Source organism: Berghia stephanieae, chromosome 8, assembly GCF_034508935.2.
Source record: "Berghia stephanieae isolate SIO BIC M18660-M18661 chromosome 8, UCSD_Bste_1.3, whole genome shotgun sequence".
Classification (NCBI taxonomy): domain Eukaryota; kingdom Metazoa; phylum Mollusca; class Gastropoda; order Nudibranchia; family Aeolidiidae; genus Berghia; species Berghia stephanieae.
This window is the reverse complement of record NC_088367.1, coordinates 2,230,223-2,247,239: the sequence shown is the minus strand read 5'-3', so window position 1 is coordinate 2,247,239 and position 17,017 is coordinate 2,230,223. Positions and strand designations below refer to the sequence as shown.

Here is a 17,017-nt window from a genome sequence, read left to right as displayed (position 1 = left end):
TTTAAATCTTGTATTTTTTCATTCTTGCTTTGTCTGGTACTAGATATTTCACACCCACTTTTTCAGACTTTAAAAACAAATGTCCACGCTGAGGTTGAACAATTAAATTCTTTTGGTTTTAAGCATTTAAAACGATTTATTGTTAGCAAAAGATGTTTAAAATCTATATACATTTATTGGTACTTTTCTGTGATTCTAATCCAATGAGAACAACTTTTCTGGATCGTTTAAACAGTTTAGGGCTTCGATACGTTTTTATTGCAAGACGAGTGGAATGAAAAAGCAAATGCAGACTTGAAGCGACTGGAAACACGAATGTAGAAAAAGAAATTAAATGAACTGTTGATTGTATCGAAGAAAAACTGGATCATGAAAGTAACTTGGAACAAGTTCTTGTTCAGTCCCGTAAAACCAAGTTCTGGAAAATCCATAATAGCGATGCTCGGGATGAATCCCATTAGAACACAAAACAGATATATAGACGTTGTAGTACTCATGAATTTGATTAATTCGATATCCTTTGAGGCCAACGGTTTCTTAGATTTTTCAGATGAATTGGTTCCACAGTCATCCCTTTTCGAATCACTAGAATTTTGTAGCCGCCATTTTCTGACTTCGAGTAGTTTTCTAAACATAAGTCCTGTGTTGATGGTGACTATCGAAATAGCTATGGCCGGTAAAATTTGCTTTGTGATGAGTTGCTGGTAGTCAGTGGCGGTTCTAGCCTATTTACAGTGGTGGGGCAAAGATGATTCGGTCATAAATATATATATAATTTTTTATTTTATTTTATTTATTTATTTATTTTTTAATTAATTTTTTTTTAATTATTATTTTTTTCACCTTTAAAAAATAATATTTCAACCACAAATAATCACATTCACAATGAAATGACAATACCAGTAGATTTTAATTATTCCAAACGTAATCAAAACTGAATCACGAAAGAGAATACCACTAAAAAATAAAGCGACGAGACATAATGCGACAACACCTTGACAATACAAGTCCATTTCGTTCACTCGAAAAATTAAAGAGATGCTTAAATCCCTCAACGGCGAGATTAATATTTCTGTTACATTATTGGTTTTCAGTAGTATGTAGTAACCTTAAAGTTTTAATCGAGAAGCAACAACAGCGATATGACTCGAGTTTCATTCAGAGCTCAAATTGCATTTCACTGCTGTCTTGATGATTAGAGTGATTGTGCCGGTGGTGGTAGTGGTTGGAATAGTGGTAGCGGTGGTGGTGGTGGTGGAGGAGGATGTAATTATGGTAGTGGTTTTGGTGGTGCTGTTGGTTAGAATGATAGTTGTGGAGACGATGACGGAAATTGTATGATGATGTTGATATTGTTTTTATTGCTATTGTAGTACTTGTTGTTAATATTGTTGTTGTTGTTAATGATGAAGATGATGATAATGATGATGATGATGATGATGATGATAATGATGATTATGATGACAACGACGATGTCGTCGACAATGATGGTTACCATACGATATTACAAAGTTTATTCAATCTTAGGCTTTCGACAATAAATCATACAATTTGATGACCACATGAAAGTGGGAAAAAAAATGGTAAATGGAACCAAACAATAAACTGATACCATTAATAACCACACAAAAATACAACAATAGTAATACCACCAATACGTACAATAATAATAATAATAATAATAATAATAATAATAATAATAATAATAATAATAATAATAATAATAATAATAATAATAATAATAATAATAATAACAATAATAATAATGATGATGATGATGATAATAATAATAATAATATAATAATAATAATAATAATAATAATAATAATAATAATAATAATAATAATAATAATAATAATAACAATAATAATATTACCATCATCATTACTACCACCACCATCATTACTACTACCACCACCGCTACCACTATCACTACCACCATCACCATCATTATTACGTTTCCAATCATTTTTTCTCGTTTAAAAAAAAATTGATATCTATCAAAAAAGTCGAAATTCCGGTCATTTTTTTAAAGGGTAGTTAAAATATCTACGATTTTATTAGCCCTGAAAACTACGATTTTTATTTTCCTATTTCAAGTAGGCAGCTCTGCTATGACAAGTACTCGTATCAGTATCAGTTCCATAGTCAAAATAAGACAAACAAAAACAACGTTTATTTAATCTTAGGCTTTCGCCAATACTTCATACAATACAATTAAGACAAAATAATGTTACGAATTTCTCCTCATGCATTCGTTAGACTATAACAATAACGACCGTGTTATCTTTACTCCTTACACAACCAACCCCGAGCTTCCCGCCTCTTCATCGCGAACTATCTTATGTATGTATTAGCTTCAGGACGGACAAGTACGGAATCTGCCCACCCTTCCGTATTTCCTCTATAACTTAGTTAGAATTCAACTCTCTCCTTTCTCAGAAGAGTATTTCTCGTATACTAATTCAAATGTTGAGCAAACCAAAATGGTGGTTGTATTTTATATATTTATTTAGTCGTGACTTTTGAATAAAAGTGTTTTTGTTTTATTAGAGGGAATACAATAGAAAATTACATTGTTTTGCAAAATTATTTTGTCTGGCAATAAAAATACAGGGGTAATTACTTTAAGAATTAAAAAAAAAAGAACTAACAAATTAATTTGTTAAAAAACAAAACAAAAAACAAAAACAAAAAACAACAACAAAAAAAAAAAACAAATAAGAAAACAATTTAAATAAATGAGTTTTGAGAAGCACTAAAGAAAACGAGAAAAAAAAAAAAAGAAAAGTTTAAATGGATAAACAAATATATAAAAACAACACAAATCAATACTAAATTGATATAAAATTAGTAAATTAATAAATTTAATTCAATACTGGAACATTCCCAAAGTCATTACATCAATGGTACCAGCACAAGTAAGGCGATAAATAAGAAAAAGTTCGTTTGCCAAAATCTCTATTTAGTTTTCACTGGTTAATAAGGTGGGCTCATTTGAATTAGCCCGACCTAGTACTAGAGAGGCCAGACAGCAAAAATCGGAGTTAGTTCACCGTCAGGCGACGAGACGATGAGATGACGATGTGGGCGGAGTGGAGTGGTTGGGGGGGGGGGGGGGTGATAAAAAAGAACAGGAGCGTATCCTGGTTTATGCATTAAGGGATGCATGGTGATTCGCAATCTATCAAAAATACACACAAATTGATTTCAGTACGAAGTATCACGTTTAAGTAGTAACTTTTGAAATTATCTAATTTAAATTTGATTATTTCAGACCTGGTAATACAGCATATAACTTGAAAAAACAGGCTGGTATTTGCCCACCCTGCCCATTATTACCAGCCGTCCTTGCTGGTAGTAAAATATATTTTGAGCCATCGGAGAATCGACGGCTACAGCAATACTCGTATTGTATCGAGGATGGAAAATCCACACAATCTTTGTAAAGGCAGAATACATGAATTGAAAAGGCAGAAAGAAACAAAATATAAATAAAATAACAATGACCGTAACTTTGGGAGTAAACATGAGTTTAACCTTTAAAGGAAAAGTAACACATAAGCTTCTTATCAAGGATATGTAAACGGTTATCCACGTGCTCATATTGTGTAAGGCAGCATGGGCGAACAAACCGAAAGTCGCGTAAGCTCTACACGTGACGTGTTCTGGTGCACCGTGAGTGAATATGACGACGAAACAAAAAGAGTAGGGGATGGACGTAACGCAAGAGAATAAATCGAAGAGAGATAAAGAAAGAAATCCAGCATTCGTGCTATCGTTACGGACGCCTTGTTGCAGGAATACACGGCTGTTGATGACATTGGTGATGATGCCAGTAAGATTGATAGGGAACATACACGTCCATAAAACCAACCCCATCATCCTTACTAGATAATCACTCGCTATAGGTCTCGCTTGTGCTTGGTCTTGACCAATCGCCACGCTCAACGTGGTCTGGGAGGGTTCCGTACGTTCATTTCCAATTTTGATTGTTGGCTTGGGTTATATTAAACTCTATTGCGGTGGATGTTTTTGGGTTTTGTTTTGGTTTTTACTGTTCTTAGGCTTTCTGCAGATGGCAACTTGGGAAAAAAATGACGCCTGCCGGAAATGTCAGGCGGTTCCACAGACCAGCGATCACATCGTCCTCCACTGTCAAGTAACTAAATTTGAAGGTGGCTATGAAACGGTCCTTAGGGTGGAGGGAGGAAGACGTTCGAAGGTGGGTTGACGAAATGAATTTGAAGGTGTTCTACTAGGCTTTCTATATTAGAAATAAAACGAGTCCTGAAGAATATACAGAAAACATGATGAAAACTGACTCAAAGCGGAATAAAAATTAAAGATAAACCATAAAATGTAGACTTTGATCTTATTCGTATATCTACTGACTCACGAATAAATGAAAAATCATTAAAATTACCCACGGATAAATGTGACCCTTCGCCTCAAACCGGTATTAAGTCGGGTTGGTAAAGATGTTAAAAATTGAATTTATAGCCAGAAATATCAGTCTTGTTTTGAGTTTGTATGTTTTATTGAGGAGAATAGATACCATATTTTAGGGTGCTGATGCCAACAATTTATATTATTGACCAGTTTTAACATTAAATTCGGCTTTTAAGCATCTGGTTCGTTCCGACATAATATCGTTTTGAGAGGATGGGTCACAAATGTATAATCATCGAATAATCTAGTAATATACAATTCTTCCATCTCTTTGTATTTTGTATTTATTAAACAAGTTATTTTTATCGTGCCCAATAGCACTACGAGCTTGCGAGTATGTGTTATTGCACGATAAAAATACACCGTTAACCGGGGTTACTTAGGCCATCCGGGGTTACTTAGGCCACCCGGGGTTACTTAGGCCATGCCGGGTTACTTAGGCCATCCGGGGTTACTTAGGCCATCCGGGGTTACTTAGGCCATGCGGGGTTACTTAGGCCATCCGGGGTTACTTAGGCCAACTGGGGTTACTTAGGCCATCCGGGGCTACTTAGGCCATCCGGGGTTACTTAGGCCATCCGGGGTTACTTAGGCCACTTAGTAGAATAAAAAAGGGTTGCTTTAAAAAAAGTTAAATTCATGAGTGATTATTAGATCTATTGGGTTCTAATTATTTAAAAGATAAAAGCTACATGTAATTTATCTTTTAAAATAAGCAATCTTGTTTTCAGTAAGTGGCCTAAGTGACCCCGGGTGAGCTAAGTAGCCCTAGTTGACTAACGAGTTTAATAACTCTGAGCACCTTTTGAGGTGACGTGTGCGCTTTATAAATGCTTCATTATTATTATTATTATTATTATTATTATTATTATTATTATTATTATTATTATTATTATTATTATTATTATTATTATTATTATTATTATCATCATTATTGTTATTATTATTATTGTTATTATTATTATTATTATTATTATTATTATTATTATTATTATTATTATTATTATTATTATTATCATTATTATTATTATTATTATCACTAACATCATCATCATCATCATCATCATCATCATCATCATCATTATTATTATTATTATTATTATTATCATTATTATTATTATTATTATTATTATTATTATTATTATTATTATTGTGTATTACAATACAAAGGGACGCTACTTGTAAATATTGCAATTTGAATGTTTTATGACAGATAGTCTCTCTTGTTAAAAGCTGACATTGGATTTTCTTTTCACCTATATATATATATATATATATATATATATATATATATATATATATATATATATATATATATATATATATATATAAAACTACGCCTTTAGTATACTTAAACAAAATTAATGGCATTACGTTATTTAATTTTAAATTATCTTTCAGAGACGTAACGATTCTTCTGTATTTGATACTAGATAGAGTAATGAAAACTAAACACTCGTTATGATATGACATATCCTTGAGTTCGAGACATATTACTGTCGCTCGTCTTTGATATTGGACTTCAGACACTGCTCCCGAACATAGGAATATGTCTTATGATACCTTTAAAGAAACAATAGAGACATGTTTTTGGCCAAATAAATAAAAGAAGTGTAAATGAGTCCCAACGTGCGAGTGCCTTTAGTCCTAAAATATAGAAATGCACATCGAAATCCAAACAGGACTTTCAATCTGTGAGAAGCCTCTCATGATGTGAGTCAAAATAAAATATCAATACTATAAAAATGCTATAAAAATAATAGACAGGATATCACTTTCTGTGTTTTCTGTCCCCTTATATGTTGTCCGAATGACCTGTTATCCCTGTCTCGGAATTAGATTAATTGATTTGTCCTGACACTGGTCGGAGTCATTGGCTACGGGGAAACAGTCAGATGTGTAGTATTAGTTTTAGCAGTATATGTTTATCATTAATGTTTTCTGTCTTCCATTGTAAAATTATCTCTTGATAATGAAGTGTAATACTTTTTGTCTTGGTTGCTGCTGTTTTGAATATGATTTGTAAAAGAAGTATTGTATTTCACTTGTTAGAACCCTTTGCTTGTGTCGTTGACTTCTAAGCGATTTCAAACTAAGTACACCGAGGAGTGCTCTTGGTGCCCTATCCGCACCATTTACCTTTGCCCTATTTATCCACAGGTGCCTTTGACAAAAGTATACTTTTAGACTACTTTATACATTTTCTGTTCTTTCAATGCCCTGTAATGACCTACATGCGTCACAAACGCCGTAAAATTCTTAAAAACAAAGAAACCAACCCTTGACATAGAATAATTGAAGTACACAAGGATGTTTCGCTCTATATCAGTACGGAAATAACATCAGAAGAAATGATTGAATCAATAAAGAAAATAAAAAATGATAAGTCTGCAGGAATAGATGGAATCTACCCAGATATGATCACCCACTTTGGACCAAAGGCAATTAACTGGCTGGCAAATGCCATGACAGACATCGTGGAAAAGGGAACATGCCCACAAACATGGAAGCATGCAAAAGTAATTGCTATTCTAAAACCAGGCAAAACACCCACTGAACCATCCAGTTACAGACCAATATCCCTCCTATGTGGCTTATACAAACTCTTAGAAAGAATCAAACTGGAACGAATCACCGCATACATTGACCCACATATACCGCCCCAACAGGCAGGCTTCCGACCACAAAGAGGAACGACAGAACAGGTCCTCGCCTTGACCTCCTACATTGAGTCAGGCTTTGATAAAAAAAGAAGACAGGTGCTGTCCTGATTGACCTATCAGCTGCTTATGACACCGTTTGGACCTGTGGATTAATGTTAAAGCTGGCAAAAATGATTCCTTGCAGAAAGACTCTGAAGCTGCTATCAACCATGATTGGCACAAGACAATTCCATGTTATGCTGAGGGGAGACAAAAGCAAAACAAGAAAGATAAAAAATGGAGTCCCACAAGGCTCAGTATTAGCACCAACACTTTTCAACGTATATATCAGCGACATGCCAACCAGCCCATCCCTAAACTTGGCTATGCGGATGACTGGGCGTTGGTCTACCAATCAAACAACTGGAAAGAAATTGAAAAAGCTCTCAGTGAAGACACGACACAACTAAAAATCTTTTTTGACAAATGGTATCTCAGAATAAATACCTCCAAATCAGTATCTACCACATTTCATCTCAACAACAGAGAGGCCAAAAAAGAAATCAACACCATGGCTGGAAATGCCAGACTGTCCTCAGACCACAACCCAAAATACCTAGGTGTCACATTGGACAGACAATTAAACTACCGCAAACACCTTGAAGGAAACGCAAACAAGATCTCAAAAAGAAACTGTATCCTGAGGAAACTGGCAAGTACTAGTTGGGGAGCCTCACAACAAGTACTCAGAACATCTGCTTTGGCACTTTGCTATAGCGTGGGAGACTACTGCGCTCCAGTCTGGATGAGGAGCCCACATGCCAAACTGATTGACGTCAAGCTAAGAGAATCAATGAGGATCATAACAGGATGCCTCAAGTCAACCCCAACCCAATGGCTCCCAACACTAAGTGGCATAGCACCGCCTGAAATCAGAAGACAAGAATCAAACCAAAGAATGCATGCCAAAATTGAGAAGGTCACTGACAGGGTCCCATTGAAGGAGGTCCTAGAAGAAGCCCCAACAACGTCAAAACTGAAATCAAGGAAACCTTTTAAAACTTCAAGACAACATTTCAACGTGAAAGAGGAATGGATGTCGATGTGGAAACAAAACAGCCCCAGGGGACGTGACATCATACCCGACCCAACAGAAAGAACACCTAGCTTTCTCTGCAATAGCCGAAAATGCTGGGTCACCTCCAACCGCATTTTGACAGGACATGACAGAACCGCAGCTAACATGCATAGATGGAATCTGATGCATGCCGTCATTGCCAAGGAGGTCCTGAGACAATGGACCACATCGTCATCCACTGCTCAGTGACAAGCCTATCAGGAGGCTACGAGACAGCCTATAAGGCAGGAAAAGAATTTGAAGAATGGATTAAAAGATTCAAAATAGAGGTGTAGCCATTCGATACTACTAGTACGGAAAATTACTTAAATGTTTGTGATATTCTAAAAGATTCACTAATTTGTTTTTGGGAATTCATTCTGTAATTCTACCAAACAATACGTCAAACTAATATGTCTGTAACTTCTAGGCAATGTTCGCAAAATCCCACTCTTCTAGAACACAAATCAACGATAGAAATGTGTTAAATAAGATAGAAAGGGGGTATGCTATTTATTATGCTAGAATTGAGGATAAAGATCACCCAGACCAAAGCATTTTGGAGCACCTAGTATCACTAAATATCAATAACGTTATTATCTGAAACAGAATTACCATGATATAATTCCTATCTTCTTTATTGTCAACGAATGGGGTATAAGCGTAGTCCTCATTTACAAATACAATACTAGATATTGTTGCTGTGGCGCTTCTGTTATTTTTACAATTATCAATATTCTTCTTCTTCTTCTTCTTCTTCTTCTTCTTCTTCTTCTTCTTCTTCTTCTTCTTCTTCTTCTTCTTCTTCTTCTTCTTATTATTGTTATTATTATTTATTATTATTGTTATTATTATTGTTATTATTGTTATTATTATTATTATTATTATTATTATTATTATTATTATTATTTATTATTATTATTATTATTATTATTATTATTATCATTATTATTATTATTATTATTATTATTATTATTATTATTATTATTATTATTATTATTATTATTATTATTATTATTATTGTAAGTATTGGTGGTATTACAATGTTGTATTTTTATCATTATTTATGGTATCATTTTATGCTTTGGTTTCATTTACCTGTTATTGTTGTTATTATTATTGTCATTATTAATGTTATTCTTCTCCTTCTTCTTCTTCTTCTTCTTCTTCTTCTTCTTCTTCTTCTTCTTCTTCTTCTTCTTCTTCTTCTTCTTCTTCTTTTTCCTCTTCTTTTTCCTCTTTTTCTTCTTCTTCTTCTTCTTCTTCTTCTTCTTCTTCTTCTTCTTCTTCTTCTTCTTCTTCTTCTTCTTCTTCTTCTTCTTCTTCTTCTTCTTCTTCTTCTTCTTCTTCCCTTTTTCTTCTTCTTCTTCTTCTTCTTCTTCTTCTTCTTCTTCTTCTCTTCTTCTTCTTTTCTCTCTTCTCTTCTTCTTCTTCTCTTCTTCTTCTTCTTCTTCTTCTTCTTCTTTCTTCTTCTTCTTCTTTCTTCTTCTTCTTCTTCTTCTTCTTCTTCTTCTTCTCTTCTTCTTCTTCTTCTTCTTTCTTCTTCTTCTTCTTCTTTCTTCTTCTTCTTCTTCTTCTTCTTCTTCTTCTTCTTCTTTCTTCTTCTTCTTCTTCTTCTTCTTTCTTCTTCTTCTTCTCTTCTCTTCTTCTTCTTCTTCTTCTTCTTCTTCTTCTTCTTCTTCTTCTTCTTCTTCTTCTTCTTCTTCTTTCTTCTTCTTCTTCTTCTTTTCTTCTATCTTCTTCTTATTTTATCATTATTGTTATTATTATTATTATCATTATCATTATTATTATCATTATTGTTATTATTATTATTATTATTATTATTATTATTATTATTATTATTATTATTATTATTATTATTATTATTAGTATTATTATTATTATTATTATTATTATTATTATTATATTATTATTTATTATTATTATTATTATTTTATTATTATTACTATTATCATTGTACGTATTGGTGGTATTACGATTGTTGTATTTTTTGTGTGTGATGTATCAGTTTATTTTTTGGTTGCCTTTACCATTTTTTATCTAATTTTTTTTTCCACTTTCGTGATTGTTGTCATCAAATTGTTGATTTATTGACGAAAGCCTAAGATTAAATATACTTTGAAACTTTTGTATTACGTATAATGCATCATATGGATTTATCGACCAAAGTAAATTGTTCATAATGGTAAAAACTCACGATTTAGCTGTCTCCACAAACCGACTTCAGTCTTACATAATTTACCATAATTTAGTTCCCATTACAACAAGTTACGTCCGTCCCCTAAACCGATCATACAAAATTACACGATTTGCAGTTTCGTTGTCATTACCAACTCATCGTAACATTACATTATCTAAATATAATATAATTTTGTACAGTACACCACATATACATGCGTTCAATTAAGTTGAAATACTATCTTTACCACGTGTATCATCATTGTAATCTTTCAATCAATAGATTTACGGCATTACTATTAATATTAAGGGCATTCATATGGCCTAAGTAACCCCAGTTGGCCTAAGTAACCCCGGATGGCCTAAGTAACCCCGCATGGCCTAAGTAACCCCGGATGGCCTAAGTAACCCCGGATGGCCTAAGTAACCCGGCATGGCCTAAGTAACCCCGGGTGGCCTAAGTAACCCCGGATGGCCTAAGTAACCCCGGTTGACGGTGTATTTTTATCGTGCAATAACACATACTCGCAAGCTCGTAGTGCTATTGGGCACGATAAAAATAACTTGTTTAATAAATACAAAATACAAAGAGATGGAAGAATTGTATATTACTAGATTATTCGATGATTATACATTTGTGACCCATCCTCTCAAAACGATATTATGTCGGAACGAACCAGATGCTTAAAAGCCGAATTTAATGTTAAAACTGGTCAATAATATAAATTGTTGGCATCAGCACCCTAAAATATGGTATCTATTCTCCTCAATAAAACATACAAACTCAAAACAAGACTGATATTTCTGGCTATAAATTCAATTTTTAACATCTTTACCAACCCGACTTAATACCGGTTTGAGGCGAAGGGTCACATTTATCCGTGGGTAATTTTAATGATTTTTCATTTATTCGTGAGTCAGTAGATATATGAATAAGATCAAAGTCTACATTTTATGGTTTATCTTTAATTTTTTATTCCGCTTTGAGTCAGTTTTCATCATGTTTTCTGTATATTCTTCAGGACTCGTTTTATTTCTAATATAGAAAGCCTAGTAGAACACCTTCAAATTCATTTCGTCAACCCACCTTCGAACGTCTTCCTCACTCCACCCTAAGGACCGTTTCATAGCCACCTTCAAATTTAGTTACTTGACAGTGGAGGACGATGTGATCGCTGGTCTCTGGAACCGCCTGACATTTCCGGCAGGCGTCATTTTTTTCCCAAGTTGCCATCTGCAGAAAGCCTAAGAACAGTAAAAACCAAAACAAAACCCAAAAACATCCACCGCAATAGAGTTTAATATAACCCAAGCCAACAATCAAAATTGGAAATGAACGGTACGGAACCCTCCCAGACCACGTTGAGCGTGGCGATTGGTCAAGACCAAGCACAAGCGAGACCTATAGCGACTGATTATCTAGTAAGGATGATGGGGTTGGTTTTATGGACGTGTATGTTCCCTATCAATCTTACTGGCATCATCACCAATGTCATCAACAGCCGTGTATTCCTGCAACAAGGCGTCCGTAACGATAGCACGAATGCTGGATTTCTTTCTTTATCTCTCTTCGATTTATTCTCTTGCGTTACGTCCATCCCCTACTCTTTTTGTTTCGTCGTCATATTCACTCACGGTGCACCAGAACACGTCACGTGTAGAGCTTACGCGACTTTCGGTTTGTTCGCCCATGCTGCCTTACACAATATGAGCACGTGGATAACCGTTTACATATCCTTGATAAGAAGCTTATGTGTTACTTTTCCTTTAAAGGTTAAACTCATGTTTACTCCCAAAGTTACGGTCATTGTTATTTTATTTATATTTTGTTTCTTTCTGCCTTTTCAATTCATGTATTCTATCTTTACAAAGATTGTGTGGATTTTCCATCCTCGATACAATACGAGTATTGCTGTAGCCGTCGATTCTCCGATGGCTCAAAATATATTTTACTACCAGCAACTCATCACAAAGCAAATTTTACCGGCCATAGCTATTTCGATAGTCACGATCAACACAGGACTTATGTTTAGAAAACTACTCGAAGTCAGAAAATGGCGGCTACAAAATTCTAGTGATTCGAAAAGGGATGACTGTGGAACCAATTCATCTGAAAAATCTAAGAAACCGTTGGCCTCAAAGGATATCGATTTAATCAAATTCATGAGTACTACAACGTCTATATATCTGTTTTGTATTCTAATGGGATTCATCCCGAGCATCGCTATTATGGATTTTCCAGAACTTGGTTTTACGGGACTGAACAAGAACTTGTTCCAAGTTACTTTCATGATCCGGTTTTTCTTCGATACAATCAACAGTTCATTTAATTTCTTTTTCTACATTCGTGTTTCCAGTCGCTTCAAGTCTGCATTTGCTTCTTCATTCCACTCGTCTTGCAATAAAAACGTATCGAAGCCCTAAACTGTTTAAACGATCCAGAAAAGTTGTTCTCATTGGATTAGAATCACAGAAAAGTACCAATAAATGTATATAGATTTTAAACATCTTTTGCTAACAATAAATCGTTTTAAATGCTTAAAACCAAAAGAATTTAATTGTTCAACCTCAGCGTGGACATTTGTTTTTATGTCTGAAAAAGTGGGTGTGAAATATCTAGTACCAGACAAAGCAAGAATGAAAAAATACAAGATTTAAAAACATCTCAGGTTATTTGGGAGCGGGGAGGGGGGGTGTTTTTATTGGGTTTTTGTTGTTGTTTTTATGTGTGTATTTTTGTGTGTGTGTTTTCTTTCTTGATTTGTCTGGCACTGTTTCATTCACACGTTTTCAGATCTTTATCTTACACCAGTGCCTGCTCCCAAGCTTGATATTTTCAAAGAGTTGATTTTAGTCCAAATCAATAATTGTGTGGGGAATATAATATTTCATGCAGCTCTCACCACTTTCCACCATTCTTCTCTATTGCTGGACTTCTCCAAGAGTTCTTCCATCTTTATTACTGTCCATTCCTTAACGTTGTCCATCCAAGCTTTCCTTTGTCTTCCTCTTCTTCTTCTTCTTCCTTCAAGTGTGCCCTCCATCACCGTTCTCCACAAACCTTCATGCCTCACATTGTGGCCAAAACCATGGCAGTTTCCTCTTTCTAACTGTAGTGATGAGGGATTCCTGTCGTCCAGCACGATCTTGCACTTCTTCCAGTACGTCTTTATTGGTTCTGTGTTCTGTACGGCACCCGCAGGAGTTTTCGATAACTTTTCATCTCAAAAGCCGAGATTATGCGTTCTAATTCCACAGTTAATGTCCATGACTCGCAGCCGTAGAGTAAGATGGAAAGTACCCGTGATTTGTACAGTTTAATTTTTATTTCGAAATTGATTGGACTTTTCCACATTTTGTCATTCTCGTTTTTTTTAAGCTTTTATATAGCGCAATATCCACTTAACGTGCTCAAAGCGCTTTACAAGAGGTCCCTGGTCAACAGCAACATTTAACATGTCGGACGAAACATGCCGCCTGTTATGCGATATTACAATTTTTCGGACAAAGACAACGCTGTTAACGGCCAGGTACTCATTTTACACCTGAGTACGGTGAGAGAATGTGAGTAAAGAGTCTTTTCCAAGGACTCAACTATGCGTCAAGCGAGGCTCGAACCCAGGACCTACCGATCCGAAAGCGAGTGTCATACCACTAGACCACATAGCCGCACATGTTGCTGTTGCGTTGACATCCCTATTCTTGCCATAATCTCAGTAGTACTGGTACCGTCCCTGGTTAGCAGAGCACCCAAGTATTTAAATGTTGACACTTCCTCAAGTTTTTCATTATCCATTGAAATTTCTGCAGGTCCATCATTTCTGCTGTTTACCAGTATCTGAGCCTTTTCTGTACTTATTTCCATGCCGTATTGCATTGCTTTGTGTGCAAGTGAGTTAGTTATAATATCTTGTAGTTCTTGTTCGCTTTCAGCCATGAAGTCTATATCGTCAGCAAAACGCAAATTACACAATTTTCGTTCGCCAATTGATACAAAGGTTTAATGATTTTCGAGAGCTTTGTTCATAATTTTCTCTAGGAAGACGTTGAAGAGCATTGGGGACAGTATGTAGCCTTGTCTGACGCCCACATTTTTCCGGAAGAACTCGCCAGGCTCGTTGTTGTTGAGAACTGCATTTGTCGCAGTAGATAGAGCGCTTCGATTATTTGGGTTAGACCTTCATCAAAACCATAAAAACGTAGTGTATCCCACAAACCGTCATGTCATACCCTGTCAAATGCTTTCCTGAAGTCTATGAAATTGTGAAATAGTTCTTTTTTTTTGGTGTTGAAGGAATTTCTCTGTCACAATTCTGTTTTTGGTGACTTGTTGTAATGTGCTCTTTCCAGCTCGAAGACCAGCTTGCTCTTCTGCCAGGATATCTTCGGTTCTTTGTTTCATTCTGTTTAGTATTATCCACAAAAGTATTTTACTTGGGTGGCTAATGAATCTTATGGTCCTATAGTTACTGCACTTTTTCAAATCTCCTTTTTTGGAGAGGGGTAATCGAGATTTGGGAGATGATATTTGTTTCCTTGTAAATCATCTCTCTGTTATGTACTGTTATTTTTTATTTTAACATATGATTTGTAGCCATTTAAGACTATTCCTCTTAGTGGGATCTTGTGGATGAGACTTTTAGGTGATCTCAAACTAAGTACTTTGATAGTGTGCTCTTGGAATCTACATCTGTTCCCTATTTAAACTAATTCACCTTTGTCTTACCTTTCCTTTAGTGCTTAAATTGTAATTCTAGAACTTTTTACTATCCCATTTTCTTCCTTTTTACTGGCGCTGATATGACCTAAATGTGTTGCAAGCGCCGTAAAACCCTTTAAAACAAAAAGAAAAACTATAAGCAATATCGTGTCCCCTTTTTTTTGGCCACCTTGTCTCGTTCAATAATTGTGTTACTTTTCATGAATCGGATGTTTTCCGCCCCGGGGCTACATGATTCTCTCCATCTATACAATTCTACTAAATAAGTTTGGCTGTTGTAACATCAGTCATGAGGAATTCCGTTGTACGCTCGTCAATTTTCTAGAAGCTAATAGATATCTCATTTGTGCTGCTATGTGGTCTTGTGGCATGCCACTCGCTTCGGATTGGAAAGTCCTAGGTTCCTGGCCTCGTTCGGCGCTTAGTTGAGTCCTTGGACAAGGTTCTTTACTCATATTCTCTCAACGTAATCAAGTGTAAACTTAGTATCTAACCGTTGTTAACAGCGTTGTCTCTGTCCCCAAAAAATTTATAATATCGCCGAACAGGAGTCATGTTCCGGCCTACTGTTAAGTGTTGCTGTTGGCCAGTGACTTCTTGTAAAACGCTTTGAGCACGTTTAGTTGATTTCGTGCTATATATAAAAAAGTTATTATTATTATTATTATTATTATTATTATTATTATTATTATTATTATTATTATTATTATTATTATTATTATTATTATTATTATTATTATTATTATTATTATTATCATTATTATTCAATCTCCGTACACGCTTAAAAAAAAACGCGCGCGAGCACGGCCAGTTTCTAAGCGAGAACACAGATCCCAACCCAGATGAACAATGAGGATGGGTATAGCACAAGACAAAATATTATGAAACTGTAATATATTAAATTGACGTGTGGTCCTGCTGGTTTCTGACTTCTTCAACATGTGGAAGCACCACAGGCCAATCTCTGACCTGGATCCCTCAAGGCAAAAGACAGAGAGGTCAGCTGGGTGGGGTTCCTGACCTCTCATAGTGGGCAGGGGGGGGGGGTACATACTGTGTCTTCTATCCCCTTATATATATTTTCCAACATGCTTTCTGTCTTTGTCTTGGTTTTATTCTGGCCCTGGCCGGAGTCCTAGCTGGGAGGGAAACAGTCAAATGCTTAGTTATTTTTTTGGGAGCGGATATTTTTTTCCTTGTAAATCATCTCTCTGTTATGTATTGTTATATTTGTTATTTTGAATGTATAATGTAAGCATTTGAGTGTATTCCTCTTTGTTGGATTTTGTGCTTGTGTCCGGATGAGACTTATAGGCGATCTCAAACTAAAGTACATTGGTGGTGTGCTCTTGGAATCTACATCTGATCCCTATTTGTTCCCAGTTCCCCTATGTCTTACTTTTTCTTGGATGCTTAAATTGTAATTCTAGAACTTTTTACTATCCCATTTTCTTCCTTTTTACTGGCGCTGATATGACCTTAATGTTTGCAAGCGTCGTAAAACCCTTAGAAAACAAAATCAAAAGAGAGGCCGGCCATTATGCAGTAGCTGGAGGCCAAACTCTAAGGCAGATCTCGAAGTGATGGGAATTAGCTGGCAGAGAGCAACAGAAACAGCCCAGGACAGAGTGGGCTATGGAGAGGAGTTGATGATGGTCTATGCTCTCCCAAACAGCTAAGGGCCTAAGTAAGTAAGGAAGTAAGTAAGTAAGTATGTATGTAAGTAAGTAAGTAAGTAAGTAAGTAAGTAAGTAAGTAAGGAAGGAAGGAAGGAAGGAAGGAAGTAAGGAATTGAGTAAGTAAGTAAGTAAGTAAGGAAGAAAGGAAGTAAGGAAGGAAGGAAGTAAGGAAGGAAGGAAGTAAGGAAGGAAGGAAGTAAGGAAGGAAGGAAGTAAGTAAGTAAGT

At 35.3% G+C, this 17,017-nt stretch overlaps 2 protein-coding genes across 2 annotated transcripts; one reads left to right on the top strand and one right to left on the bottom strand.

Annotated features, from left to right (window-relative positions):
• Positions 1-236: 236 nt before the first annotated feature.
• Positions 237-3,885, bottom strand: LOC144977942 (uncharacterized). Its single transcript, XM_078923352.1, has 2 exons — positions 3,343-3,885; positions 237-725 (listed from the first exon to the last, which is right to left on the bottom strand). Exons 1-2 carry the CDS (start codon positions 3,883-3,885, stop codon positions 237-239), a joined length of 1,032 nt encoding a protein of 343 aa, XP_078779478.1.
• A 7,839-nt stretch (positions 3,886-11,724) lies between these two features.
• LOC144977940 (uncharacterized) lies at positions 11,725-12,816 on the top strand. The gene has a single exon (XM_078923351.1). It carries the CDS (start codon positions 11,725-11,727, stop codon positions 12,814-12,816), a length of 1,092 nt encoding a protein of 363 aa, XP_078779477.1.
• Positions 12,817-17,017: the final 4,201 nt, after the last annotated feature.